The sequence below is a fragment of the Myotis brandtii genome, unplaced genomic scaffold, assembly GCF_000412655.1.
Source record: "Myotis brandtii unplaced genomic scaffold, ASM41265v1 scaffold618, whole genome shotgun sequence".
Taxonomy (NCBI): Eukaryota; Metazoa; Chordata; class Mammalia; order Chiroptera; family Vespertilionidae; genus Myotis; species Myotis brandtii.
Window position 1 is genome coordinate 1431439 of NW_005370354.1, and position 18894 is coordinate 1450332.

The window sequence follows — 18894 nt, forward strand, 5'->3', positions numbered from 1 at the left end:
ATTACCCGTTATATGATGGCCTTTGAATGATTTCACTGAAAACACAGAAATTTTAAGAAAAATAGTCCTGCTACAGTCATTTACTATTTTGAAATGTCATATGATCTTCCTCCCAGTGACTGGATGAAATCCAGCACAGATGACTTATTTTCTATATTTGAGATTTTATATCCACCTAACATAATTATAGAACTTTTAATAAAAGTAATCTGCTTTTAGGTACTTTATATTGGAAACGTCTAGGTGTATTGATTTCATAGCTCGGAGCAGAAACTAACAATTAATTACACTAATTTTAAGTATGTTTCATAACAATGATAATCCAAATTCATTACTAAATGAATTTGGGCCTGGCCATTGTGGCTCAGTGGTTGAACATCGAACTATGAACCAAGCCATCACAGTTCAATCCTAGTCAGGGCACATGCCTGGGTTGCAGGCTCAATCCCCAGTAGGAGGCATGCAGGAGGCAGCCGATCAATGATTCTCTCTCATTGATATTTCTTTCTCCCTCTCCCTTCCTCTCAGAAATCAATAAAAAATATTTTTTTAAATGAATGAATTTGGGCAAATGTGCTTTGCTATAAATCCATTTAATGCATTTTTTTTACACGGGCATTTCAAAGTCATTGTGGAAATAATCACAAACACACATATTTATTCACAGAAAATGCCATCACGGCTTTAATATGAAACAAAGCTGTCAGAGTTCACAGAAAGAGCATAAAGTGCAAGAGCTCCATTTCAAAAGGCCTTACGCTACTCCCAAAGCAATGGAGGTTAAATGCCACCACAGCCAGCGGGCACACACCTTACACAGCACACCCTGCATAAAGTATAAACTATAGAAGGAATGTATCTGAAAATACTATATTTGTTCTAATTACAAACTGTGGTTATAAAATACTCTTAAATCTGGCTTAACATATAGAGATACCTTTTCAAACAATTAGTCCCTTATAGTAGGGGCCATTCAAGAAAAAGAAGTCCATAGAATGATGTTATAAAAGCCATGGGGAATCCCAACCTGGCCCGAGCCTTCTCTTTGGCCAGCTAGAATGGCAGCACCCAGAGCAAAGAGCTGGCTATGAAAGGTCCCAAGTCCATTTGGAGAAAAGGAGCTCTGGTCAGGGCTCTGGCTAGGCTAGCCTCAGCCCTCACCTGTCCCTCACAGGTGGTCCTATGTCAGCCCCGCGGGAGGAAGAGCCAGGGAGGGCTCCAATCCAGTCCTGGGGCCGCCAAGACGGCACTGGCTCATAGAAGCATGATGGACTGGTGAGATGCTTTACACACCTGAGAAACCCAATAAACAGAATAGGTGATGGCATTTCACAAAGCCTGTGTTTGATGACCCTCGAGCTTAGGCGCTCTCCAGAGGGACAGTGTTCCCCCAAAATGTAGCATGTGACCAAATAGGTTCAGATATCTGCTCCCATGCACCTTAAATATGTTCACTGAAGTGCTTGTTGTATAATAATATGCTCATCAAGGGGATAAATATTTCTTTTCCTAAAAATCAATAAGCACCCAAACAATATTCAGTAAGAATCATTCACTTAATAACATGGTAACATTTTTTTAATATGCAAAATGCATTCCTTCTGGATATTGATTTGGGGCAAATTCTACCCAGAACAGAAATCTGATAGCCATGCAGAGCAACTGCCGTGACCTAGCTCCCAAGTGTGGAATCGCCACTTCCCTCCTTGGCAGCGGGGAGAACGATTCTTGATTGCACGTTCATTAATGAAATAAGCCCTTCACTTACTTTACATCGGCAAACATCAACACCTTAGAGCCATATATTTAACACTATTTCCTATTACTCGTCAGTCCAAGAGCAGAAGCATATCTGGGAGTAGAATCCAGTCCATGATTCCACGCGCGGCTCCCTCAGCAGGGAAGACTCAGTGGTCAGGCTCAGAATCCAGTGATGAGCTCTCTGGCGTCTCGCTAAGGCGAGTGCACTTCAAAGCCTGCTCTTCGTGCAAAACACCCAACTCACACATTCCACTCAAACTACAGGACAAACCATCAGCTCTAAAAGACATCTACTTACAAATGTAGTAGGAAAAAAAAAAAGACTAGAAGGAAATATACCAAAATATGGTTGTCCTTGAGCTATAGAAATAGATTACTTCTTTGACTTTTTTTGTAGTATCCCAATTTTCTTTAAAGAGCAAGTAGTGCTATCAAAGCATTATAAATATGTAACTATAACTATGAACGATACCATCAACCTAACTTAAATACTCTCTTGACTTGCCATCCCACGCTGACAAGCTATAGTGATTGCTGTTCAAACGGGTTATGTTTTGCCTTCAATATACCCCACTCCCCACTTCTTTCTCGGCTCTCATTGCATTAAAACCAGTTCCTAGTAGGGCATTGTGTTCCTATCAGAAGCATTCCTCCTGACATCTGAACTTATTCACATCATTTCTTGTGCTAGAGGGATGGAAATAGCCCGAGAGTCAGGGCACGTCCTTCCTTCCTTCCAGCAGTCACCATTCATCCCTATTTCCAAAGACACCCAGAAACTTCCAGGAGGTCAAAGCCTTGGGAGCTGAAGGTAGTGTTCCCCAGGGAACCAGCCCTGCCATCTGGTACATGGCCCATCCTTGATAATGCTCCCCTCACCAAGGAACCCTCCAGACAGACACACACACAAACATGACCTACCCTCCTCTCTGTCTCCCCTGATCTACGCTTCCACGCTAAGACAGGTGGGCTTGCAGCACACCAAACCCCTTACTTGGGGGCATTTTTATTGTGCAGAATGGATGAAACCAGGATCCGTGCCTGCTGAGCCAACCAGAAGAGAGGGCAGTCTGATAGCCCCCTTTAAAAATTCTGGACTTAAAACCCACAGGACTTAGCAGTTTTCAAATTCTGTTTCATGAACCACCTAGGTCACATAGAGGTGGGTTAGAGGTTCTTGAAATATTTAATTCAAACATCGTTTTTAGAATATATTTTTACACTACAATATAGCAATATGTACATTCATTCAATACCCAATTTTTCTACCTTGAAAACCACCAAATTGTTAATTTGCATTTTCACTGCCTGATATATTTAAGAACTGCTATAAGTTTAACCTTAAAGTAAATTTAAGCTAATAAAACCCATGTCACACATTGGGGTTCCATAAAGATTTCTTACTGCAAACAGGGTTCTGCTGCTAAAATAATTTGAAAACCACAGAAGATATTCATTTTTAAACTCTGAATTTCGTTCTTTCATGGGTTTTGCCTTAGATTCTGTGCAAATTCCAGCCAGAGAAACAGGTCCCGGCCAGGCCCCACTGCTGCTGCCCAACTCTGAGGTGCTTTGGGCAGTGGTGAGACTCCTGGCCACACAAGGACAGCCTGCCCTGCCCTCACAGGGGAAGGCTGCAAAGCAGGAAGCGCCTGAGTGAGAATGAGTATCCCTGAGGCCGCGAATCCCCCCCTCACACCTTCAGGGGTGTGTGGAGTCTCCCATCCATTCCAGGGAAGAGGAGATTTAGTTGTAGCCAGTGTCACTTTAGGTGAGAAAAACGCAGAGGCAACAGCTTCGCCCTGCGGCACCGGCCAAGGACCCACCAGCCAATGCGTGGCTACAGCCAGCACTGGGGACTGCGGCCCAAATGCTCCGAGAATCTACAGGAAGCCCCTCCCAGTGCGAGCGCGGTGAATAATCACCCCAGCAAAAGCCAGAGAAAGGATGGGGATGTTCTTGAGGTAAGGTCCAGGCAGCACACAGGAGGTGTCCAATGAGAACACGTCTCCAAAACTTTGTGGTTGCTCCCAGCTCTGAGCCCGGACCCCCGCCCTCACGGTTGTCAGAGCCCTTGGGTGATGTTAGAGGTCAGGCAGTGAGGAGGGGTCTGGGGAGGGACCCAACGACTCCTCTGTGTGTCTGAGGCTACTGGGCTGGGGTGGGGGACAACAGTGTCCATATTTAAACACTTTGCATCTTCAATAATGGCTTAAAATGGACAGTCGTTTTGGCACAGAGGGGTTTTCTCCGTAGCTTTACCCTCACCTGTCAGGTCTCCATGTCTCAGCAGAGGTAGAAGTGAAAGGATCCACAAATGCATGTAAAACCCGGGTGTTTGAGCGCGGCAAGCAGAGAGCTAGCTTCCCTAGCCACAGCCATGCGTGTGTGTGTGTGTGTGTGTGTGTGTGTGTGTGTGTGTGTGTGTGGTTTTCCCAAATGGAAACCTGGTGTCCTCCATCAGACGGGTGGAGGGCGTTGTCTGGCAGGATCTGACTGTCAGCAGGAATTGGGGGTCTGGAGCCCACAGACCCGCAGGAAGGAGGCACTGAGTCCCCCACTGGCTCAGGGACACAGACCACAAGCCACTGCCTCTGGAAGTGACGCTGTGAAGATGTAGCCAGTCCTCAGCCCCCTACTTTCCATCTCTGGGAGCAGTGGAGTCCGGGGTCCACACACACCAGGGAGAGCCCAAGGAAACAACATTTTTAAGAAAATAGACCCCACCCCCAACTCTGAGACCCCCCCAGGGGTCTTTGCTGGCAAGAAGCCCGGAGGACACCCAGGCAGAGAAGCCCGCCCTCCGTCACGTGGTCTTGACTGAGGATTTCTTGTGGGCGCACAAGAGGGACACGTAGGGCACGCCGATGAAGGCCCACTTCTCGCTGGGCCAGAACCGGATGACCGGGCCTTGCTCAGGGATCTCGGAGGCGGCATCAAAGTAGGCGAAGCACACGCAGCCCAGGTAGGCGGCCAGGCAGATGAGGATGTGCCTGGAAGGGAGACGGGACGGGAGGTGAGACCTGCCCTGGCAGAGGCTGCACCGCCTGCTGCGGGGTGCCTCCCCCCACCCCCTTCTGGCCTGACCCACCCTTCCTGGCGCAATGACCTTCGGGGCCTCTTCTAATTAGCAAGGGGAGAAGGGGAATGATAAATCTGGAGCAAACGGCCTGTTTTAGGATGTTCTAACATTCCAGCTTGATAACAGGAACCACCATGCAAATGCCTTTGGGGTCCAACCCAGAAGACTGAGCCCCAGGGTTTAAAACAGGGGCTAAGAGGGTGGACTTAGTAAGCACACTGTGAAGTACTGATCGGACACACACAAAGGAAATGAAGGTAACGGACAGGCCTTGGTAAGGAAAGTTGTCCAGGACCCAGTATTTGGTGTGAGGAAGAAAAAAGGACCAGTTTGCATCATGTATAGAATGATGCTATTTTTGTTTTTAAAAAGCATAGTGGAGAAATATATATATACATAATCAAGAAGGATATACCTCAGGACGTTAACAACTGTTCTCCCTTTGGTAGATGGAATTATGAGAGCTTCTCTCTTCCTATATTTCTCTATGTTGTTTAAACTTACTATTAAAAAGCAAGCCATTTTATAACTGGGACAAAAAGATGGTCCATTTTGACAAAGCAGAAAGTACACCAAATTTAGAAACAAACTGAATTTAAACCAAAGTTATCTATATACTAGTATATAAAAGCCTAAAGTGACCATTACAACTGGACAACCAGACGACCGGCCTGTAGCTATGACATGCACTGACCACTAGGGGGCAGACGCTCAATGCAGGAGCTGCCCCCTGGTGGTCAGTGCGCTCCCACAGCCAACCTCCCGCAGTCCCTCCCCCCAGGCGGCCGGCCCTGATGGGCCCAGTTTGGTCAGCCGGCCAACCTCCTGTGGTCCCTTCCCCTGGTCAGCCAACCTCCCTCGGTCCCTCCCCCTGGCCGGCCTCAATTGGGACTTGGCGAGATGGCCCGATTGGCCAGGAGGGACCCCACCTGTGCTCGAATTTGTGCACCAGGCCTCTAGTTACAGTATAATCTTCAAATTTTACTTACATTGCTAGTGTGCCCAGGGAACTTGCTTGGATCAACAAAAATGTACTATATCTTGAATAAGGTCATATTTACACAAGGTATATACTTATCAAAACTCATCAAACCATACATTTACATCTGTGCGTTTTGTTTTATTTTTTAGGGGAGAGCAGGAAGGCAGTCCCCCACTACCACAAGTCATGCAGCCGAGTTTCCCACATTTGAGGAAATCGCAGGGGTCAGCACACAGGAGCGCAATGGATAAGCCTCGCGCTGGGAAAATCACCTTCGTGATCACAGTATCTCCCTGCCAGCTAAGCATTAATCTGCGTGTTTTATTATCTGTCAATTATAACTCAGCAAATATATAAAGTGTTTATAAACTCACTAGTGTGAGTCAAGGTTGAACCTAAGAAACATCAGGCAATGGATCCTAAGGCTGGAATCCCAATTTGAGCTGTTTTGTTTTATTTCACCTTTTGCAAAGAGTTCTGAAGTCCCTAAGCCTTTTTTTTTTCCTTCAAGGAAATATAAGTGAATTCTTCCAGGTTTTTAGGCATTTCCTGACAAGTCACGCTTCATCTGATTCAGATCTAACAGTTTTTCCAACTCGTTACCAATGGAATTCCCTCCTGGAGGCTCTCAATTTGCAGGAGACACCCTTCATGTTTCCCTTGGTCCCCGTTGTTGCTCGCAATTACAAGTCCTGGAGGACAGCGAGGGGGAGATGACTGGGTCTGGAGCGGAAGTGGTTCCTAGGAAGCCACTCGGGTTCCTCCGCAGCTTCTGAGAGAAGGATGCTGCACACTTCGCAACCTGCTTCATTGTTTTACCTAACAGTGTCTCCTGAGCATCCCAGGTATAGATGCTCCCAGTCCCCCTTATCGACACCTGGGCTGATTTTATATAACCAGCTGGTGTAGTGAACAATTCACTTTACTTCTCTGGGCCTCGGTCTGCACCTGTAACATGAATGGGTGAGACTGTCCCTAGATGATCTGTGAGGCCCAAGTGTTCACCTGGTCATTCAAACCCAAAAGGGAACTTGGGTTGACAAAAATGTACGATATCTTGAAAGAGGTCATATTTACCTCCTTTGGTTCCTGGTTGGACGTCCCTGGACCGGTCCCCACGTTTGTCCCAAGCCTTCCCCACCTCCCCCACCCGAGCGATCTAGCCAGAGCTCAGGTGACGGCTTCGGTTTTCAGGCTCCATTATGCTTTAATAATGGAGCTAGAGGTCAGAGACCCAGACTTGAAGCATAAACAATTAGGTCTTTTTGTTCTGGCTGAGCCAGCTCCCTGGAGTCCATTCTGCTTTGGACAGTAGCTTCTGAAAAGTCTGACAGTGTCCGAGGAGAGGGGGCACTCGGGCTCCCCTGTCCCCTGGGTACACCTGGGCACCTGAGGAACAACAGAGCCAAAGGAGAGTGCAGCCCCCCCGCCCCCACGGGCAGGGCTTACCACACGCAGTGCAGGTAGGGGAAGTGGAAGGACGACAGCAGCTCACAGAAGGCTCGGTCACTGATCCAGCAGAAGAGGGCCAGGGTCCACCAGAGGCCCGAGAAGAGGCCCAGCTTAAATACACGCACGTTGTCACACCTGCACGGGATCCAGATGCCATCAGTCCTGGTTTCCGCCCACCTCCCTGGCCGTTGGTCTGGTTCCTCACATCTCCCCAGCCCCTTGGCACTGGAATTCCTACCCCACATACCGTCACTCCGCCAGCTCGTGGATGTGAATCCCGTATATACACAGATGAGCCCTAGAGCCATACCTCTCACCCAGGCCCCTCCCTGACTCCAGACTCCAAACCCAACTACCTTCTAGACATGTCCACCGAGGTCTCAGATAGATCCACATTTAACATGTCCATAATGAACTCCTAACCTTTCCCCCAACCAAAACCTGGTCTTCTCCAGCCCTCTCAGGAAAATAAGTCATTCCATTTCAGAAGCTCAAGTCAAATATATAGACAATTTATTTTGCACTCTAAAAGGCAAAATAAACAGGCTTCTAGCCTTGCCATTTTCAAAGGTAAAATGAAAATGGACAGAAGCAAATATCAACAAATATATAGGCAATTGGTCTGGTACTGGAGGATCTATATACTCAATTTAATTGACCCCAGAAAGTTTGGCTTACGGAACACCCCAGCACAGAGAGCTGGAGATGCAGTGTGTGTGCTGAGTGGCAAGAAAGAGGTGGAATGTCACATGGGCGAGTCCCCTGGGGTGGGCGGGGCTGGCACCTGGAATGCTGGGAGGGAAGCCCTGCAGTGTCAGGGTCCAGGGCAGCCCGCACTGTCCCTTCCTCTGTTGGCGAAGGGGCAGCCCCTGCCAGATGCTGCACACTAGGCTTATTTGCACTTGGGGCTTATCCAAACCTGACCTCCACTGGGTATAGTCCCATTTTTCAGAGCTTGAATCAAAATGCCAATGTGAGGTTAAGTGCAAAAGCAGGACCCAAGTTTAGGATAGAAAAATCTGAGCAGATGTCTACTGTTGCTTCTCTTCTTGACCCTCTGTTGCATTCTCAAAGTTTTCCTTAATCAACTCTCTTATGATCAGAAAAAATGAGTCTATTTTACAATATTTTAGATGTAGCTGAGTCACTCGGTAATGTGAGAACACCACCCAAATTTCAGCAAATGTCAGATCATGACCCCAAGTCATAATAAATGTTATTTCCTCGTGATCTGAGAGGAGGCTCAGAAAGGACAATGAAAATATGAAAAGACTAGAAACAAGCTCTAGGATTGAGACTAATGAGAAAGAGAAAAAGTGACTATTACAAATCCATTTCAGATGTCTTTAACAGCTATTTAACTGTGTGTGTTTTTCAAAGAGTTTCAAGATCTGTTAGTGGCCCTAGCTGGTTTGGCTCAGTGGATAGAGCGTCGGCCTGTGGACAGAGGGGGCCGGGGTTGATTCTGGTCAAGGGTACATGCCCAGGTTGTGGGCTCGATCCCCAGTGGGGGGCGTGCAGGAGGCAGCCAATCAATGATTCTCTCATCATTGATGTTTCACTTTCTCTCCCTCTCCTTTTCTTTCTGAAATCAACAAAAATATATTTAAAAAAAAATATCTGTTAGTGTCTGAAATAGGTATCTTAATTCCCTGGTCCTTGAAGGCTCCTCAAAGAAGCCAATGAGACAAGCCCGACAGCGTCCCTCCATGGCCAGCTGGCAGGCTTACCTACCTCTTCAGCCACCTCTGACCCTGCCTGGGATTGCTGACAATCAACGCAACCCCCAGAGGCGGGGCAGAGGAGAGAAATGTACATGTCTCCTCTCAAAACAAAGACTGAGAGAGAGCTGACTGACACATTACACAGAGCGACTTTCACCAAGGGGGACAGACAGAAGACTTCCGCCAAGACACCCATGTCCACAGCAATGAGAGAATCATGCATTTCTACAAGTGGGCACACAAAGCAGAAGCATTTTCTAAGAGCACTGGGGCTAGAAGAAGACAGTCGTGTACACAAAAGAGCGAAGCTAAAATGTTTCTCCATATCAATCTGAACTCTGAGTATACAACTTCCCAAAGGAAAATGCTTATCCAAAGACAAAAGGCTTCCCTGGTAGCTTGTAAATAAGAAACCAGATCTCAGAGAAAGTAGCCGTCGACAGTATGACACCAGAAGTCACATTGTACCTTGTACACAGAAATTCATTTCTTTTTCCTTCTGTGTGTGACTGCAACTGCCTCTTTAGGACTCTTCTCCTTATTCTTGTCATATGAACAAACCTATTCTCCTTTCTATAGAGTTCACTCACTCTAGGCCCCTTGGTCTAGGGTAGTGATGGCGAACCTTATGAGCTTGGCGTGTCAGCATTTTGAAAAACCCTAACTTAACTCTGGTGCTGTGTCACATATAGAAATTTTTTGATCTTTGCAACCATAGTAAAACAAAGATTTATATTTTTTATATTTATTTTATATATTTAAATGCCATTTAACAAAGAAAAATCAACCATAAAAATGAGTTCGCGTGTCACCTCTGACACGCGTGTCATAGGTTCGCCATCACTGGTCTAGGGGCACATTAGGTCCTTGAGATGTTTCTGCTAAGCTAGCTTTGGACCCCTAGGATGTACTGCACCCACAAAACAGCTGCTCCCTCTTTGGGAAAATGAGATTGAACCTGCTCTCAAACAACAGTCAGGAACTAACTCTTCACGAAAAGTCCAACTCCTCCTCCACACTCAGGGGAGTAAAGGAACCAGGAGCTGGTGCGTCCCTGTCACAGGGACAGCGAAGGGCAGGGAGAACGGCACCCACCTTTTCAGCTCTGCGATGAGCAGCGCAGTGCAAGGAATCCCCAGCGTCATCAGAGAGATGTTGTTGATGGCGGGCTTGACAAACGCCAGGCACGTAGTAACTGCAGACAGGACGCAGACCACCGCCTTGAACCTGCCCCTGAATCGGTGAAAGCAAACCAAACCCATTAGCTAAGGAGGTTTTTTTGTCAAATGTGAACAAGGTGTAGGTACTGCTGGTGGGAGTGGAAGCTGAGAAGAAATTGTGCACCCAGTACCCAGAGCCTAAACACCATTCACACTCACTGGCTCAGTAATTCCACTTCTAGGAATTTATCCTTAGGGAATAATCAGAAATATTCTAAATACTTAGCCACGAGAACGGCAAAATTAGAATCAACTTCAGCCCCTAAGGGTGAGATATGGATACTTGTTTTCTTTTTCTTTTCACATGTTTTACAGCAGGATTTGGTAAACGTTTCTGGAAAGGGCCCGACAGTGAATATTTTAGGTTTTGTGGGTCACACAATTACTTCACTCTGCCGCTGTGGACAGTAAGGGAGGGAACAGGCAGGGCTGTGCACCAACAGAACTTGATTTGCAAGGACAGGCAGTGGACCAATTTGGCCCACAGAACAGAGTGTATCAACCCCCGTTCTGTAAGCTTCCTGGTTTAAAAGAAAAACATCACTCTGGTGAGTGTGGCTCAGTCGGTTAGGCGTTGTCCCATGCATGGAAAAGTTGCCAATTGGTTTCCCCGTCAGGGCATGTGCCCAGGTGTCGGGCTCAATCCCCAGGGAGGGGGCGTGCAGGGGGCAGCCAATCAATGTTTCTCTCTCCCTTAATATCAATTATATGTATGTATGTGTGTGTGTGTGTGTGTGTGTGCATGGAAAAAACCTCCTGTGTCCAGCACACAAAAGTAAAAGTCTTTAAAACACTGTAATAGTGTCTGTATTTACTGACAATCCACGGTCTAGGAAGCATTGGCATTTTGTGTTGACAAGTTTTTGACGGGACAAATCTTAGAAAGATAACTGATAGCCCCCTTTCACTGGAGTGGAGATGCTTTCAGCAGAAACAGCCAGAATCGGCGACGTGATCCTGACCACGCTCCTTCCTCTCTCCTCAGGACTCCACTTCCTTATCTAGAAAATGAAAATTCCGTACTAGATTGTCTCTAAGGCCTCATCTATGACTGAAATTTAAGAGCTCGTGATATTCCTGAAGTTTCTGTTGTGAGCACCATTTACTTTGGCCACGAGCCCTGGAACAGGTCACAGTTAGGAAACTAATTTAAATAAAATTCCAACATAAAAAAATCAAAGTTCACTGAAACCTTAAAAATACAAATTTATCTCTTAGAGGAAAACCATTTATCTTCAAGGCACAGGAAATCATTGATCAAGCTGCCAACTTTCTGAGCGGAATGAACAGGAATGGTAGCCCTGAACTTCGACCAGAGGAAAAAAAAATATGTCTGGGAAAGGATCCAGGCAGCAAATCCCCGGGAGAATCGTGTTTTTCTCCTGACCTTGGCTGGCATCCTTCAGCTACTGGGTAAAAGGCTGCCTGCTCTCCCAGCCCCAACGTGTGCATAACCCTTGGGGACCCAGAACAACTCTCTTCCTGGGTTGAGGTGGTGTGACACATGCCGAGACTTTGGGCCTTTTTAGACTGGGGAAACACATAATTAAAACTTCCACATGGAATCACCTCCCTGTATCCAATGGTTTAGGATTCAGACTCAGGTTCGAGAGAGCCACAGGGATTCTCAGCAGGGTGTGCCCGTGCGACCCGTGTGTGCTCACATTCTGCCTCCGCACCCGGTGGCTGTGGGATTTCTGGCAAATCACGGGACTCTCCCCAGGCTTTGGAGTGAAGACACCCGCCTAAGGGTGTTCCTGCAAGCATTGCAGCACTTCATACTGGTACAGTGCCTGGTACATGGTGTCTGCTCATCAAATCCACAATCACTGCCATCGCTTGAGAATAAATGCTCTTTGAAATATTATTGTTGTTAATAACAGCACACTCCCAGGGAAAATCTGACTGAGCTGGTGTTGCAATCACCAAAGACTCTAGATAGCTCTGCCGGAGTTCAAAGGCAGCAAGCCTGACACAACATGCTTTCTGAACGGGGGCAGACACCTCCCACGGCAGTCCGGTGGGCGTGTGGAATGTGCTTTGGGAAGGCCGCTTAGCCAACTAGGACGTCCTGTGAAAGCATGATTTTGCAACCAGCAGAAGGCAACAGAAGTCACGTGGCAGCCCAGCGACCCAGAGTGACCGGAGGCCCTGGGTGCAAGAGAGCTAGCAATCTGCAGGAGCCAGGGGCCCCCCAGGCTTTTTCTGAGCAATGATGGCTATGCCGGCGCTGGTCCTGTTGTCAACTGTCCAGCCCGTTGTGGGTTCCAACTGAACCCCAGGTCAGGGAACTCTTAGCACCCCTTCTTCTTCTTGTGCTCCCCAAACCAAAATCTAGCCACCCGGCACCATCATCATATTATGATTATAACAAAGCTATTACTGTTATCATCAGCTACCATTTAAAGCAGTGGTTTTCACTCTGTCAGACCCGCTGCCCATTTTTTAAATCAAATAGTTGTAATGGCCCTTTTACTCCTCTGAAGTCAAATGCAATTTATGGATGAGAAAACATCCCATCATTGTGACCATTGTAAATTTCCCGGATGTCCCTTAAGAGGCAGAAATGTCCCTGGTTAAGACCCACTGCTTTAAACTACCCTATAGGGTTCAAACAACCTACTTAGGACAAGCCCCTGAGAGTCACAGGACTACAGCATTTGGTCTTGGAAGGCCCACGCCTGTCATTTTATAAGTGAGGAACTGATAAGGCCCAGAGAGTTGGAGATGGTGACCCCAAGTCATCTAGTCAGCATGAGAGCAGGACAAACAGGCCCCAGCCTGCACCCTTGCAATTCAGGAGTCAAGGAATGAACTGCATTATAAAATGAGGTCTGTCCCTAGACTTTGTAGAGGCAAACTCTTAAAAATCACAGCAGGATAAATTATTTTAGAAATGGATATAATTAAATCTATTATACTTCTTTGTTCTTGTTTTTTTTTCTCAAAACAAAAATGTCTAAAAATTATTAATAACCATCTATAGTGGAGTGTGTGTCCTGACAATTCGTAAAAACATTCTAGGCAAGATGAAAGAAAGCCCTTCTTTTTTTAAACCCACCAATTATTCCTACTTACAAAATGCCTGCTGTTCTAGTCATCCTTATCTTCAAACCCTTATCTATATTAGTCATTCATAATTACCGCTAGCACTGAGTGAGTCCTTAATATGCTTTGTAAGATTTTATCATACATTTCTAACCCCATGAGGTGGATACAGCTATTATCTCCACTTTACAGATGAGCAAAATGAGGTATCAGAGCTTTAAAAACAAAACAAATAAAAGGTAGATTGTTACTCAAATCCCTATCTGTCTGACCCAGTCACTTAGCCTCTATGCTGTCTACTCTCCAGGAATCTCACACAGGAACTACTCTGAACAGGTTTTTAAAAACAGTCCAGCAAAGTCTAGATCACAAACAAACAAACAAAAAGGAGAGATCAATGTTAACTATCTGGTAAATGCAGGCAGCTAAACCACGCAACCCCTAGTCTTCAGAAATCTTGGTATTGACCTGAAGTCTTTGGTCTGGCCTGCCACTTCCTGTAGAGCTGCCACCTGTCAGGGGCCCTGAAGCCCATGGAGGGGCTTGCTCTCCTCCATCTCCCCACCCCTGGAAATTGAAGACAGACAAGTGGAATTGACATCCTTATATCTAGAGTGAGCGACTTCCTGTAACACGCGCCTTTTCTTTCTTTGCTCATTAAAATCCTCGATGCGCACTCTCTCCTTCCATTTGTGTGCATATCTCGGAGACGCCAGCAGCAATCTCTCCGTGCCATGGGCAGTCATGAGAGCTAACTCTGACTGAGCGCTCGCCCTGTTCTTGGTGCCGTACGGAGTGCTGCAGTCATCTCGCAAAAACCCTAGAACTACCTAATTTTATAGATGAGGAAATAGACAGTTAGAGTATAGACAAGTTATACCGTTTATAACCCAGGAAGCTAGGATTCAAACCCACGTATTCTCCAAGGCCAGGGATATATACATACATGGTGGTCAGTGCCGCCAAAGGACTCTGCTCAAAGTGAAAGGGGTCCCAGCTTCCACAGAGAAATGGCGCTGGTGACAGAAAAGTCCCAAGGGTCAGGGACTTCCCTCCCTCAGGCTATGTTTCCATTATTAAAGGTGGTAAGCGTGAATTACTACAGCCATTGCCCCATTTTCTCGTCTCCTGCTCATAACAACATTATCTCACACCTTCAAGAGAGAGAAAGTTAGAGTATAGACAAGTTATACCGTTTATAACCCGGGAAGCTAGGATTCAAACCCAGGTATTCTCCAAGGCCAGGGATATATACATACATGGTGGTCAGTGCCGCCAAAGGACTCTGCTCGAACTGAAAGGGGTCCCAGCTTCCGCAGAGAAATGGCGCTGGTGATGGAAAAATCCCAAGGGTCAGGGACTTCCCTGCCTCAGGCTATGTTTCCATTATTAAAGGTGGTAATCGTGAATTACTACAGCCATTGCCCCATTTTCTCTTCTCCTGCTCATAACAACATTATCTCACACCTTCAAGAAACGAGAAAAGAAAAAGGTTCTCTCTTATGAGTACATTAAAACATGTCACTTGGAATTTCAACCCAGGCCTCCAGAGTGCCACAGACAAACAGAACCCTGTTCCCATGTCTTCCACTTCTCGCTCCGATCCCAGGATGAGATCCAAGAGCAAAACAGTACCGTAGCTCTCAACCTGACACACGCCAGGCTCAGGCTCGGGAAAGGACGGAGGGGCTGGTGGGCACCTTCGGAGACAACAGGAAAAGCCGAGAGGAAATGGTGTGTGTATCAGGCAGAGTCAGAAAGTCCGCCTGCAAACTCACCTCATGACCCTGCCTGGTGCCATCGCCTCCCTCCCTCCCCTCCCCCCACCCGCTCAGGAGGCTTTCTGATCACCCTCGGTCATTGTCCTGAAGCTGAACAAGGAAACGGGACAAGACTGGAAACCAGAGGCAGCTAAACCAACCTGCGTGATTTAATGTGCATTTCCTCCACTGAGGAGCAGGCTCAGCCACATGGAGACCGGATTTCATTATTTCATCTAAGATGGGGAACACCTCCTTTTCACTTCCACTGGTAAACAGCTGGTTCTCTCTTTCTCTCTCTCTCTTCCTCTCCCTCCCCCTCCCCCACTCTCGTCCTCCCTCCTTCCCTACCTCCCTCTCTCTCTCTTTTTGATAAGTAACCTTATTGAGGATACCTCTTTCTACTTGATTATACTCAGAGATAACACTATTTAATGCAAATCCTACTACCCAGGATGAAGATTCTACAGCTAATCCATTTATAGTGTGTTTTTCTCCCTGCCTCATTTAAAAATACATTTTTATATTAAAAATTAACATGTGCTCTTTGTAAAAAGGAAAACAGTGCAGATTAAAAGGTAAAAATGAGCCCTAGCCAGTTTGGCTCAGTGGAGAGAGCATCGGCCTGCGGACTGAAGGGTCCTAGGTTCGATTCCGGTCCAGGGCATATGCCTGGGTTTTGGGCTCGATCCCCAGTGGGGGGCGTGCAGGAGGCAGCCAATCGGTGATTCTTTCTCATCATTGAGGTTTCTATCTCTCTCTCCCTCTCCCTTCCTCTCTGAAATCAATAAAAAAAATATATTTTTTTAAAAAAGGTAAAAATGAAAGCTCTCTCTCCACCCCAATTCCTAAGAGTGGTGGGGGCTGTCCTCATCCTCCCAGGCATTTTTGTGCGCGTACAAAGACATATACTCAACAAGAGGCTATTTCATTCATTCTAAAATTAGAATATTGCACACACAGTTCTACAATGTGTTTTTGCAGCCATCATATTTCATGGACACGCCTCCACCTCAGTCCCTACACAACAGTTAATAGCTGCATAGCTCCTGTCCCTGTACCAGCTTGCTTAACTGAATCCCTATCTTTAGACTATTTATCCATAGATACCTTGACAAACATGAGTAATATGTTCTGGGAACATTTATCTTTATGAGGGTGACTCTCTTCTGTTCCTTCAGATATTAACACCCTTACACAGCTCCTCAGGAAGGCATCCCTGACCAAACTCGAAGTTACTACGACCCCTTAACCAGCTTCATTTCCATCATAGATTTGTCTCTCCCTAATAGTATTTATGTGTTTGTTTGTTGATTCACAATCTCCCCAACCTCAGTGTAAGCTTGTCCAGGGCAGAGGTTCTGTTGTTTAATTTACTGCTACATCTCAGTGCCTAGAAGCCTAGGAAAATGCATAGTAAATAGTAAGTGTTCAAAAGTATTTACTGGATGAATACTCAAGCATATAAGCATAACACAATGGATATTAAAATGCATCCTTTCCTGAAATTCTGGGTTTCCAGTTTGGAGGGGTGTGTGTGTGTGTGTGAACAACTACAGTAGCTATGGCTCCAAGAACCAATTCCTTAGTGGATTCTACTGTAAATTTGTAAAATGGTGGAATAGGTTGGACTAAAGGAAATATTCTAACAGGAAATCAAAGGTCTTTGAACTGCCATTCAGGAATTTCCCCCCCCCCCCCCCCCCCCACTGATAATCTTTCCACTTTTTCTCACATCAAATAAGGGAGACATTTGACGTTCTGTCCCTGATGTTATATAAATTCTTCTCCAGGCATATAGAATCCTCTCTATTATCTGTCAGTTCATTTCTACTGTCGGACTCTAAACAATCAGGAGGTATTAAACAGGTGTATGATGAGCTCATCACTAGGCTGGGCTTCATCGTGTGCTGTTTTTCTTGATATATTACATTATATTGGGTATTGCACCGAGCAGGTGCCTAGCACAAGCTTACCTGTCGTTCCGAAAGATCTTTGGCAGATACCTTCTAGGGAACCACATGGCCAGAGCACACATCAGAACCCAAAGGATTGCAAGTTCATCAAGCATCTGACCCAGGAAACTCAGAGTTGCATGGAAGTAGACGGATCCAATTCCTAGAATCAATTACAACCAATAAAAAGTGTCACCGAAGAAGAAAAGACTCACACATTCAATACACTGCTTAAGGAGAGCCCTTTCACCAACCGCGGTCGCAATCACCAGATCGCTCGCTCTCTCTGAAAAAAGAAACCGAAGGAAGAAACTCACACCACCTAGGCATGCAGACTTCAAGTCTAGAAAGAGGATTTCAAGGAGGGCCTAAATATCAGCACTTCAGAACTTTAATGATTCCACAGGTGAGCACGGTCTCTCTCCATCCACTAGCCTTCATGGGAACAGGCAGTAAAAAGAAGTCAACATTCTCTCCCTGCTAAGAGTTCCCAATCTGCCTGTGGAAGGAAATGGAAATTACCCAAGTATTTCCCAAAACAATGAAGGATCAAACAACTAGAATTTGTTTTGTTTTGTTTTGTTTTTTACCTTTAGTCCATTAGAAACCAGTCTCATCAGAGTTAGTTCCATTGTTCCACATGACTTTCTTCAGAAGTTCTCAGAAACTGCATTGGCATAACACCAATGGCAGTGACATAAATGAACCCTCAAATACAATTGATAATTACAGCCAACCTTGTTATCAAACCCATATTTGAAAGAGTGCTTTTGGCCTCAAGCAAGCAACATAAAAGTGCGCTAAGACGTCAGAGTGACTTTGGTTTATAAAACATAATGTTCACAGGAGACAGGAAGTGTTGGAATTCCATTTCCTCCCATTCAGCCCATGCTCCCAAACGGGTCCACTTACCCACTACAACTAAAAGAGTCCATATTAAGTAGATGCCACTGTTGAAGCACGTTGCGTACTGGCGGAACAAGCACATGCAGATGGGAGGTAAAATGAAAAACAAGACGTTGCTGATCTGGGGGGAAATGTAAAATGAAAAGATAAATATTAAGTAAAAGGGCAAAAAACAAAACAAAACACAAAGCAGCTTGTTCCAAGTATGTCCTTTGCAAACTGTGATCAATGTGGCCATGCATCTTGTCTAAGCACTTATACTTTTCTTCCTGCAGATCCACAACAGGAAAACGTAAAACTTCTTGGATACGCATGTAGCGGGCTCCTTCCCGCCGCTTTGGTCAGAGCAGCAGCAGTACCAACACTGCCATCTGAAAGCTGTTCAGGCTCCCCCTGGATTCAAAGAATCGGGGACTTGTTCTTTTCCCGCTCAGACGAACTAAGAAGCCTTCTAGTTTACTTGCACATACACTTCTTACGGTAAGATCCGTACTAAATAATGGTAAAAATAAAGTTTAATACAGGTGAGGAGGACTAGACAAGTTGGAGCCCCCAGGAACTTTCTGCCAGCAAGGCCAGCCTTTTCTCCCAGGCCCACAGAAGGCAGATTCTTCCTAGATTCCCCTGTCACCCTTTGTCGCTTTCTCACTCTATCTAAAACCTACTTTCAGGTGAAGATCAAATTTGTAGGTTCTTTCCCAGCTTTAAAAGGATACCATTTTATTTATTTTTTAAATATATTTTTGTTGATTTCAGAGTGGAAGGAAGAGGGAGAGAGATAGAAACATCAATGATGAGAGAGAATTATTGATCAGCTGCCTTCTGCACACCCACTATAGGCATTGAGCATGAAACCCAGGCATGTGCCCTGACCGGGAACTGAACTGTGCCCTCCTGGTTCAACCACTGAGCCATGCCGACTGGGCGAAAAATGATATACCATTTTATCTTTCAGACTTCAGTGTGGATTTAAGCCTCTCTGTTATCTCTCCAGAAGGCATTTG

The 18894-nt window shown here is 45.9% G+C and overlaps 1 protein-coding gene across 1 annotated transcript in view; it reads right to left on the minus strand.

Moving 5' to 3' along the window:
- Positions 1-656: 656 nt before the first annotated feature.
- The window catches only part of ACER2 (alkaline ceramidase 2), a 24967-nt gene continuing 6729 nt past the window's right edge, over positions 657-18894 (minus strand). Inside the window, exons 2-6 of the mRNA XM_005879950.2 lie at positions 17897-18011; positions 17006-17147; positions 10097-10234; positions 7275-7412; positions 657-4754 (exon numbers count right to left, since the gene is read on the minus strand). Coding sequence (XP_005880012.1) covers positions 4568-4754; positions 7275-7412; positions 10097-10234; positions 17006-17147; positions 17897-18011 — 720 coding nt within the window. The 3' untranslated portion in view covers positions 657-4567. The remainder of the gene's footprint in view (positions 4755-7274; positions 7413-10096; positions 10235-17005; positions 17148-17896; positions 18012-18894) is intronic.